At 26.5% G+C, this 12,500-nt stretch overlaps 1 protein-coding gene across 2 annotated transcripts in view; it reads right to left on the minus strand.

Annotated features, from left to right (window-relative positions):
• Positions 1 to 6,639: 6,639 nt before the first annotated feature.
• LOC124957323 (bicaudal D-related protein homolog) overlaps positions 6,640 to 12,500 on the minus strand; it is a 31,192-nt gene continuing 25,331 nt past the window's right edge. For both annotated transcript variants that reach the window (XM_047514269.1, XM_047514267.1), the window contains exons 2-5: positions 10,806 to 11,138; positions 9,620 to 9,789; positions 8,659 to 8,935; positions 6,640 to 8,250 (exon numbers count right to left, since the gene is read on the minus strand). In XM_047514269.1, coding sequence (XP_047370225.1) covers positions 7,624 to 8,250; positions 8,659 to 8,935; positions 9,620 to 9,789; positions 10,806 to 11,138 — 1,407 coding nt within the window. In that variant the 3' untranslated portion in view covers positions 6,640 to 7,623. The remainder of the gene's footprint in view (positions 8,251 to 8,658; positions 8,936 to 9,619; positions 9,790 to 10,805; positions 11,139 to 12,500) is intronic.

Below are 12,500 nucleotides of genomic sequence, written 5' to 3' on the forward strand. Positions count from 1 at the left end.
CTTTTGATTTAATTTAATTCTCTAAAGTTTAATTCTCTCCACAAATTGTCAAGTGATTTTAATGATCTATACGTATCGATTATCCGTAGAATGATCTATATCGATCAATGATCTATGGATCAATGATCTATGGATCAATGATCTATGGATCAAGGATCGATAAAATCTATTAAGAGGATGGTCGTATTTAGAATATCGCCGATAAGACCCATCGTCGTTTGCGAAAGTCACAAATCTGTGTGGGACCCAGAACGAAGATGTTTCTAACGTAGTTGTTTTTAGATAAGATTAAAAAAAAACGAGATTAAAGACAAAGAATGACAATGATAACGAGTATAAAATACGAGATGATAAATGTCTCCTTTATAAAAATAAAGAGAGAGAGAGAGGGGGGGAGAGGGAGAGAGGAGGTAAATGGAAAGAGAAAGAAAAAAATGACGAAAGGAGCGTGGAAAAGATTTAAAAAAAAAAAAAAAAAAAAAAAAAAAAAAAGATGAGAAATATTATGAACGATAAAATGATATTAAAACGTAATATTTATAATAAAAATTATTTCGGAAAAAAAAGAAAAAAAAAAAAAAGAAAAGAAAAAAATATGAGAGGGATATGTGTATTTGTGAGACTATTTATAATAATAATAATAATAATAATAATAATAATAATATATAGATAATTATTAATAACGATTATAATAATATTATGAATTTATTTATCATCGACGAGATATAGATCCATAATTTGTAAATAAATGCGCGTTATAAGAAATTAATCGAGCCTTTCACTGACTTTAATGAAAATAATGAATATATTATTGAGTAAATAAATAAATGAATGAATAAATAAATAAATAAATAAATAAAAATAACACAATAGCTATATAGTGTTTATAATAGAAAACTTATGCCGATTTATCATGTGTGCGATATTGTCTATCTCTCTCTTTATCTCTTTTTCTCTCTCTCTCTCTCTCTCTCTCTCTCTCTATCTTTCTCTTTCCTTCTCTCTCTCCTCTCTCTGTCTTACTCCCTCTCTCTTTCTCTCTCTCTCTCTCTCTCTCTCTCTCTCTCTCTCTCTTTCTATCTTTATCTCTTTTTGTCTCTTTTTCTCTTTAACAAAAGAAGTGATCGATGATAAATTTGGAATACGAAATGATAGATCTCGATTGAAATAGAAATGTCTGTTAATCGAACATCGTACATAAGTATATATGTACACACATACATACACATATACACGCACGCACACACACACACACACACACATATATATATATATATATATGTATAACAATTAAGTATAAAAATATTTAATTGTGTATTTTTCATTAATATGGTAAAATACGTATATATTATTATATTATTATTAAAAAAAAAATTTATTGAACATATAATTATGATCTTTTCTAATATATAACAAATAAGTTTGTTATTCACATGTGTAATAATAATAATAATAATAATAATAATAATAATAATAATAATAATAATATTTTTCTATAATTATTATTTTTAATAATTCTATAATAGCAACGTCCTTTTAAAAAAAAGTTTATTATTAGTAATAAATTAATAATGATATTTTTTTATAATTAATAGTTGTATATATATTTATATATTATATATTATTATTGTTATTATCATATAATAATAATAATATGCAATATATATATATACGTATTTTACCATGAATAAAACAAATTATTAATAATAATTATAATTATTATTATTATTATTATTATTATTATTATTATTATTATTATTGTTTTTATTATTATCGTATATTACTTTTTATATAATATATTATTCATATATTATTATTATTATTATTATTATTATTATTATTATTATTATTATTATTATTATTATTATTATGCAATGTGTGTGTGTGTGTGTGTATGTGTATGTTGAATACATATTTACATATATAATGATGTGAGTCTCTTCTAAATTCTAATAATCAATATTCAATATTCAAATTTCAGCCCTGATCTAAATGATCTATAAATCTAAAAAATCAATAAGAACTATAGAAACATACAATTAATCACTGCTAATGGTTTTTTTTACTTTTGACGTCCCATACGCACACACACACACACACACACACACACACACATAGCCACGAGTGCACGCATACATACATACACACATACACACATAAATACATACATATATGCATACATTCATGCATGTACTAAAAGAAGATGAAAAAAGAATTATACAAAAGGATTAAATAAATAAATAAATAAAACAAACAAACAATTTAAGTACGCTCTCTCGGAATGACAAAACAAAAATCAATAAACAAAAAAAAGGGGATAATAATAAATAATAAATAATATAATAACGCATAGCTTAATTGTCCTTAAATTTATATAAATGTTAAACCATATCGCGCCATACATATACAAACAAGTACACACATACACACATACACGATTATATGAGAGATATAAAAGCTGAGCTAAATAAATAAATAAATAAATAAATAATTGATTGATTGTTTGATTGATTGATTGATTGACTAATTAATTAATTAATTAACTATTATTTAATTAATTAATTAAAATTGTAAGTGAAGCAAATGAACAAAAATTTATATATATATATATAATGACACATATATATATATATATATATATATTGAATTGGATGCCACTCTTGTAACTGATCTATAGCATAGCAAATTCTAAACATTAAATATTTACCGTGAACATGTAATATCATTTAAAGGATGCAAGAAAAAAAAAAAATAAATAAATAAACAAATAAATGAATAATAATAATGATATATTATTATGAATAATAAAAACAAGTAAATAATAATAATAATGATAATGATGATGATGATAATGATGATGATGTTGATGATGACGATGATGTTGATAATAATAATATAAAGTGCGATCTACTGCAAGGAGAAGCAAATAAAACGGAAATGATAATTAAAAAAAAAGTAAATAAAGAAAGAAAATAATAATAATAATGATAATGTTGTTTCTGCACAAAAAAAAAAAAATAATAAAATACTAACACGAATGCTTCGTTGATAAATAATAGTCTCTCTCTCTCTCTCTCTCTCTCTCTCTCTCTCTCGTTCTCTCTCTCTCTCTCTCTGTCTATCTATCTATCTATCTATCTCTATCTATCTCTCTTTCTCTTATTCTTTCTATCTAGAAAATATTATTAAACAATTTATGATGAACAGTAATTAATAAATTTATTGTTTTTTTTTTTTTTTATAACGTGAGATTGTAATTTGCAAATGTATTGTATTTTATAAAGATTGTATATTGTTGTTGTTATTATTATTACTATTAATATTATTATTATTATTATTATTATTATTATTATTATTATTATTATTATTATTATTATTATTATTCTTATTATTATTATTATTATTAATATTATTATTATTATTATTATTATTATTATTATTATTATTATTATAATTAATATTAATCATAGAAAAATTTTTTCTTTTTTCTGTCACTCCTCGATCACAAATGATTGCTTGAAAATCATTTTTTAATGTATTTTGTAAGAATTGTATGTGCATTATTATTATCATTGTTGTTGTTGTTATTATTTTTATTATTATTATTATTATTATTATTATTATTATTATTATTATTATTATTATTATTATTATTATTATTGTTATTATTATTATTATTAATTTTTATTCACAAATTTTTAATATCTTTTTTATATGTTAAATCATCGATAATCATTAAAAAAAACAATTATTATTATTATTATTATTATTATTATTATTATTATTATTATTATTATTATTATTATTATTATTAAGTATTATTGATAAATTTTTATAATTTTTTTTTATTTCGTATATATATATGTATATAAAATTATCGTTTCGTGAAGAGCAATAGGTTACAATTATTTATGAATGTATTTTACGAAAAAAAAAAAAAAGGAAACGAAAAGATCGAAAATATCTATGTAATTATTATTATTATTATTATTATTATTATTATTATTATTATTATAATAATTATTATTATTATTATTATTATTATTATTATTATTATTATTATTATTATTATTACTATTATTATTATCATCATTACTATTATTATTATTATTATTATCATCATCAAATTATTTTCATGATCATGACCTAGTCTTATTATTACATCGTGGACAAATGATTAAAAAAAAAAAAAAATATGAACAAACAAATAACGACGATAATAGTAATAATAATAAATAATAAATAGTAATAATAATAACAAATAATAACAATAACAACAATAATAATAATAATAATGATAATAATAATAATAATCAGAAAATTGTCGTCCTTATCTCCGCAAAATAAACCACTGCTTCAATGTAAACGATCGAGTATGATGGAAAATGATTGAGAATGATCCAGGATGATCGAAAACGATGAAAAGAAATGGAAAAATAAAGAAAACGAAGGAAAACTAGATCAAATTATTAAAGAGAGTGATAAAAAGCAACGCGTATCGTACTGTTAAATATTTGCGGTGGAAAGACGTGCCACCCACGTCGAGATGCTTCTGTTATCGGAACGCCAGCGACGTGTTACGCACGTCGTCAGGCGATTCTTGCAGAAACATGACGTGCATGGCACGTCAACCGTGAATTTCTTTGTACCGCAAGTGGTTAAAGGAAAAATAATAATAATAATAATTAAAAAATGGTCAAAAGAAAAAAAAAAATGGATACTAAAAAGAGAGAGAAAGAGAAAGCATCGAAGAAAAATAAGAAGAGGACAGAACGAACATGATTATGCTCGAAAATAAAATTTAACTTAATTACGTTTGTTTTGCGTATAAAATGATGATGATCGATAAAGAAAAGAAAAGATAAGCAAAGAATAAAAGGAAAACGCTTAAGAAGAAAACAAAAACAGGAAGAAAAGGAATATTATTATTAATAACAATAAGATTAATAACAATAATAATCATAATAATAGTAATAATAATAACAATAATAATCATAATAATAGTAATAATAATAATGATAATAATACTAATAATAATAAGGTATTTATTATTATTAAAAAAAGACGCAAAAAAAGGGAAAATAAAAAAAAAATTATACCAGAATATCGTCGGCGTTTCGTGTGCAGAACAAAAAAAAAGAAAAAGGAAAAAAAAAAAAAGAAAATGATGACGGATGGGATGATCAAGAAAAAATAAAAAAAAAAAAAAAAAAAAAAAAGGAAGACATTGTCCAAGGGGAATAAAAAAGGAAAAAAAAAAAGAGAAAAAAAAAAGAGAAAAAAAAGAACAAAAAAAAAACCAGTTTGTATGCACCCGCTCCCAGATTGTTCATGCCCAATTTGTATTGCGTAGTTGGATCGATCGATTATTATATTATTAAAAAAAAAAAAATTAACAAAAAAAATTATATATACATATATATATAAAAAAAAAAAAATATATATATATATATATATACATATACATATATGGATAAAAAATGTGTGGAGATTGCTACGTATATATATATATATATATATATATATATATATATATATATATATATATAATGTGTGTGTATATATATATATATATATATATATATATATATATATAACATACATATATATATGTGTGTGTACATATGTATTGTGCATGCCGTATTGTGCCGGACATATGCATATGCATGTAAGAGCGACAGAAATGAAATGAACTAATGTAACTACTACACCTGCCTCTTGTGAATAAATGCCTATTTGTTTCTTTTCAAAAAAAAAAAAAAAAAAAAAAAAAAAAAAAACCAGCTCGCACTTTATTCTCATTATGACAATTATTATTTATTAATTATTATCGTTTCTGGACGGCGTCTGAATTTTTTTTTATTTTTTATTCTCCTTCATTTTTTATTTATTTATTATCCTTGAACGATGATGATCGCATAATTGCACCAATCCTTTTGTTTTTTCTTTTTTTTTTATTTTTTTTTTTTTTTTTCTAATAAACTTTTTCTACGTTTGTGACATTGAAGATGAAACAATAATTCGTTATCCTTGAGGGTGGTTTTCACCCTCCTCCTCCTCTTCCTCCTCTTCGTCTTGAAACAGAGATCATTCAGAGATAAAATTTTAAAAAACAAAAAACAAAAAAGGTTTCTCTACAAACGCACAATTGTGTGTAATATAAATGTCTATTCGCTTTTTCTTTTTTCTTTTTTCAAAATAATTCACTTCATTCTTAATTATTTTCTCATTACTTTTACAATTACTTTTTCCCTTGTTATCCACCCTTTCAATATTTTTCTTTTTTTTTTTTTCTTTCGTTTCATGATTCAACGTATGGGGATCTGTCGTGGGGTGTTTGTTTTTCTTTTTCTTTTCATTTTTAACCCACAAACCCACTCTTCAATTACAGATAACTATTTCTAATGAACTTTTTTGGTTTCTACTCTGAAGAAAAAAAAAAAAAAAAAAATAATGAAAATAAATAAATAAATAAAAACATTCAAAACATTAAGGGATGATTTTTAGGGACACCTCATTAATATTAAAAATAAATTTTCAAGAAAAATACTTTTCCAAAAAAAAAAAAAAAAACATTCTCTCTCTCTCTCTCTCTCTCTCACTCTACAAATCCACAAAATATTCCAACTCCGACGTTGATCCAATGTAATTTGTTTATTCGTTTTATGATTTCAGAAAAAAAAAAGAAAGAAAAAACAAAAAAATATACAAACAAATTCGCAACACAGCACGATTTTATTAAATAAATAATCCTGATGTTAATAAATCCGATAATGAATTACACATTATTATAAACAATCTGATATGGATCTAATATTAATTAGCAAACTTCGATTAGTCCTTATCAAATCATTTTTTTTTTTTTTTTTTTTTTTTATTGCACACTGATTGTCTATTGTCCTTTAAATATTCACTTTTCGAAAAAAAATTTCGTTGATTCACTTCACTGATTTCACTTTCATCCTGGACGGATAATATTAATAATACTAATAATATTAATAATAATAATAGTAGTAATAATAATAATAATAATAATAGTAATAGTAATAGCAATAATAATAATAATAATAATAATGATAATAATATAAATGTTAAGTACACAATTGCCCTAACACTATTCCTAATCATTTGTCCTATACAAATTACCCTAATTACATTCTTTTATCTAATCGTCATCAATAAGAAAGAGTAATAATTATATACACAAAAGTTCGAGATCGTTCAAGCCGACTATAATGTTCGGCTATAATGTTCAATAGTGTTCACGTAGAAACAATGGAATTTGTTTAAACAATTATAAACACCGTAAACATATTTTATTTTATTTTATTTTTTTTTTTATTTGCTTCCAAACGTTCCAAATATTTCGAAATATTTGTCTTCTTCTTCTTCTTCTTTTTTTTTTCTTCTTTCAAATCCTAAAATCTCAATAAAAATCAATCGTCCAATAAGTTGTTTGTACACTGTTAAGAAATAAACGATGCAATAGTTCTTCTTTGATATTCGATTGTCATGCGAATTTTTCATTTTAAGAGGATTGATATATCGCTTGGATATAACTGAGAGTATGCGAAATGAATAAGGATAAAAAAGAATTTATTCAATTAATCAATTTCACCTTCGTCAAAATAGCCCAAACATTTTTTTGGACGAGCTATTACTTCTCTTTTTTCTAGCAGGTGCAACAACCTCCGAGGATTCCTTATTAATTGTAGCAATTGAATTGGTATTAGAGGTTGGCGTTAGTTTACTACGTACTTGTTCATCCAACAAAACCTGTACATCTATTTGCCATTGTTCAAGTTGTTGACTAAGTTCAACCTTTTGTTGTATTGCCTCCATCAATTGGCTGTTAGCTTGTAAAACGTCTATCCTTGTTCTTGCCAATTCAACCTCAGCTCTGTTCTTCCTTGCTACGGCTTGATCTCTAACTTGATATGCCTGTGCCAATATTTCATCCTTCGTTAATTGCGTATGTTCCATGTCATTTCTAGCTCTGTCACGTTCCTCTTTAACTCCTCTCAATTCGGCCTCGCATACACTGAGCTTACTCGTTGTATCCAACAATGTCTCACCACGGCGTTTCAATTCGTCTTGGGTTTGTTTCAATTGTTCCTTCGTCTGATCCAATTCCTCCCTTACGCGATGTAATTCAACAGCCAATCCTAATTCACCTGGGGCACCACGACCCGATAATGCCAAATTATAAACTTCTTCGACCAATTCCATCAATGCTCCTGGATAATTGACCTAAACAAAAAAAAAAAAAAAACAAACAAACAAACAAAAATAATTAGATAATTTTTTACACGCCATAGCTGATGAATGATCTTACTTGTCCAAATAAAAAAAAAAAAAAAAAAAAAAGGTTATTAATATCTTTTGCAAAATTTGAATTTATTATTTTATTCGTAAAGGAAGAAAAAAAAAAAAGAAAATTGTAAGCAAAAAATTTGAAGCAGACAAAACGATTTCTTAAGTATTCGTGATATTCCTCTCAAACGTTAGGGTCGAAACAGGAAACTAAAGAACAAAGGATATCTGAGCTCCCTATATCCAACACACACACTCACACACACACACACATATATATATATATATAGAGAGAGAGAGAGACAGAAACGTTGAAAAGGTATTCTCTTTCTCACTTTAACTTACTTCAGCTTCTGTATTGTTAGCAATGACAAGCATGGACTCGTCGCAGTCGCTTTGTAAACCTGAATCATCCTCTCCCCTACGCAAATGAACGCAAAGTTCCTTCAACCGTTTAACCGCTCTGGTAACTTCCGATCTTAGATCTTCCTGTTCACCCAATGAACTTCCGCTCTCTTCGCACTCCATCTCAACTTGAAGTGACCTTGGTGGTTTTTGAATAGATCCGGATCTACCTCTTCTCTCGACTTCGATCGCCGCTAAGGCTGCTGCCAACTCGTCCCTATAAAATCATAATCCTTAATTACATTTGTAATCAGAAAATAGGGAATTTCTTTTTTTTTTTTTTAGGACTTTCATTAGCCTGTTAAATTTCGTAATCTTATGATTTAAACATTTTGTTTTCTTTCTCTTTCTGTTCTTTTCTCTTACATTTTGAAATCAAACGAATGACATTATATTCCGCAAAAAACAAAAATAATGATATTAACCCCTTGACATACAAAATAAAATACGCGTCCGTAGGATATTATTTAATTACCATTTTTTTTTTTTTTTACGAATACCAATTATCTAGGAGCAAGGTATATTCTTTCCTTAAAATGAGTTCGGTTAGTTGAATGACCATACTCTCCGATACAGGTTCATTACTTCCTTGAATTACGTCTTGTCCTCCTGTGTATATCTTAAATTGATAACAATACGCATAATTGGATTCGCATAATTTATAAAATTTAATTCCAAATCTCGCTCATTTGGATGCTATGTATTGGACGTAATTTAATCGCTAAAAACAGTTCTTGACGTCTCAGACACGTCAAAGTCTACAATGGCACATGAAATGAATGACGTCTCGGACACGTCAAAGTCTACAATGGCACATGAAATGAATGACGTCTCAGAGACGTCATTGTATATCAAGTGGTTAATCATGGGATTCTTAAATATAATCCTAAATCGAACTTACCTCTCTTGTTCTGCCAATCTAGCTCGATGTTCAGTCTCATGTCCAAGCCGTTCCAAGGCCGCGGCTCTCTCCTCAGCTTCCTCGAGAGCCGCGACCGCCCTGGCTCTCTCCTCGCGTAATTCCAAGGATCTCCTCTCTAATTCCGTCCTCTGAGCGGATACCAATTGTACCTGATAAACGTGTTTAACAATTCCATCATTTTTGTTTTAAATCCTTCTTTTTAATATTCCAATTGTACTTTGTCAACTTTGTGAACATTATAAAAATAAGACAACGCTAATATAATACAACGTCTCTATTCTTTTTCAGGACAAACGATGATATTAAAAAACCATTGGTTTAAATTAATCTAATCAAATTGGTATCATTATGTTTTGAATATAACAAGGACAATTGTTAGGTTAGTCAAATTGTAATCTTCACGACCACTTTAGATTTATTTCTTTTCTTATTAAATACGAAATCGTAATGTGTATATATTTTTTGTTTTGTTTTTTGTTTATTCTTTCTTTCTTCAAGAACTGACGCAATTTATAAATTCAGAGATGTTTTTTAAGATCACAGGATATTCAATGGATATCGTAAATAATTGTTAATTAGAATTCGTTCGAATCGATACTTTTATTATCTAGGGATTTTTTTTTTTTTTTTTTTTTTTTTTTTTATTTATCAAATCGCAATCCATATCGTTCATCAAGATCAGTTTAGTGCGAATGATTGGTTGTTATACAAAATTTAAATTTATCTATAAAATATTCTCGATCAATATCACTTTAAAACAAATCTTACTATCGTTTACGTAATTCCACTGAGAAAAGAAGGAATGATAATAATAATAACAATAATAACAACAATAAAAAAAAGAAAAAAAAAAAAAAAAAAGAAAGAAAGAAAAATCTCCGATAACCCACAATGTCATTCACGTAATCAATGACAAACGTTTGAAGAATTCTGAAATTTCAGAACACTCGTTGTCCTCCGATCGAAGTGCAACAGATGAAAGAAAGAATAACAACAACAACAACAACGAAAACAACAGTAAGAACAACATCAATAATAATAATAACAAAATCCAATCAGATAGAACGTATATCGCGCGTGAAGGATTGTAAAAGAAAACCGAGTGAAAAAGAAAAAAAAAAAAAAAAGAAAGAAAGAAAGAAAGATAAGTTCAAGGTCACGTTACCTCATCCCGCAAAATCTCCAAACTGCTGACATGATCCTGTAATGTATTACTCCTGTGAGCGCACTTTTCACGTAACAATTTAACCTCAAGGAACAATTGTTCCTCCTGTTTTGCAGCTTCCCTAAGTTGATCGGCCAATCTTGCGTTTTGTGCCGTCAATTCCGTAACCAATGTTGCCTGATCACGTTCGGCCCTTCTTGAACGTTCATTTTGTTCCTCCAACTGAGTTCTCAATGTTTCTAAATCCGTTTGAAGCTCGATAACTCTAGCTTCACTTTCGCCTTTAGTTTCCTCCAATCTCCTACGTAACAAATGCCTCTCCTGTTCCAGACTCTAAACATAAATACATATACATATATATAGATGACGTGATTTTGTATGTGTTTGTGTGCAAATCTTTTTCTTTTTCTTTCCGTTTTATCTCCGTTCGTTAACTGGATAAAAGTGGACCCCAACAAGAAAAGAGAAAAAGGAGAAAAAAAAATAAAAGGAAAAAAAAGAAATGTTGAAGTAATATCTAAGATATAAAACCTGCGGAATTGACATTATTAACTATTGAACGTCACGTGCTATTAGATAGAACGTTAGAGAATTAATACTCCGGTAATACTGTATAATACCATCTAATACCGGCGTTATATGTATGTATATAACTATATTTAGTATCAGAACTTACGTAAGATCGTATTAGTTTTAGATACTCGTAAAGCTTCCAACGTGAAAGCACAAGGAAACTTTTTCTCGAGCGTTAAAATGATATTCGAATTGATTTCTATTTTATTTTCTTTTTTTTTTTCTTTTTATTTTTTTCTTTTTTTTTTTTTTTCTTGCTTCGTCCTTTAAGGAAATTAATTTTGCAAGTTATTTGATACAAAATTTGAGATGGACTCAGAAAGTTTCGAAAGTGCGATATTAAAGATCGTTTATTCTTGCTCTTTCTATATATCGCAATTTGATTCGTAGTTTTAAAATTCCTGGCTTTAGAAGAAGAAAGGAAAAAAAAAAAAAAAAAAAAAAAAAGGGAAACCTTTGGTCCATTCGTGCACTTTTTTTTCTGGGCTCTACGAACTTTGCCCTGTATTTTATTGGATTTTAATTCGTTCATATATTTTTGTTTTGCTTTTTTTGTTTTTTTTGTTTTTTTTTTTTTTTTTTTGTAGTCAGTAAAAAAATAGTCAATGCAAGTATACGTTATGTGCGATTTAACAGACGGGCATATGTATCCTTTTTTTTTTTTTTTATTTTCTTCAAGCTTCGTTGATTTTCCACCAGAAAATCAACGAAGTATACGTGTGCGCTGCTTCTGTTAAAAACTTAATCTTTATATTTATCATATGTGTACCAGACAAACCAGTTTCTTTTGCCTTTCCATTCGAGATTTTTTTTTTTTGCTTTTGTTTCGATGGATTCTTTTCTTTTTTTTTTTTTTTTCTTCTTCTTCTTCTTCTGCCCCTTAAAATTACCTTTCTCGAAGGCGTTCGTCTTTTACGACAGATTTCAAATTATCAGAAGAAAATTATTGACTTTTTCTTTACGTCGTCGAACGTTAATAAAAAGACGTTTAATTGTTATTGATGGAAAGTAAATAAACGAAATGAAAAAAAAAAAAAAAAAAAAAAAAAAAAAAAGGGGAAAAAAATATTGACGGGACATCAGATATAAAAAAAAAAAAAAAAAAAAAAAAAAAGGAAATAT

Source organism: Vespa velutina, chromosome 25 (assembly GCF_912470025.1).
Source record: "Vespa velutina chromosome 25, iVesVel2.1, whole genome shotgun sequence".
NCBI classification, from domain to species: Eukaryota; Metazoa; Arthropoda; class Insecta; order Hymenoptera; family Vespidae; genus Vespa; species Vespa velutina.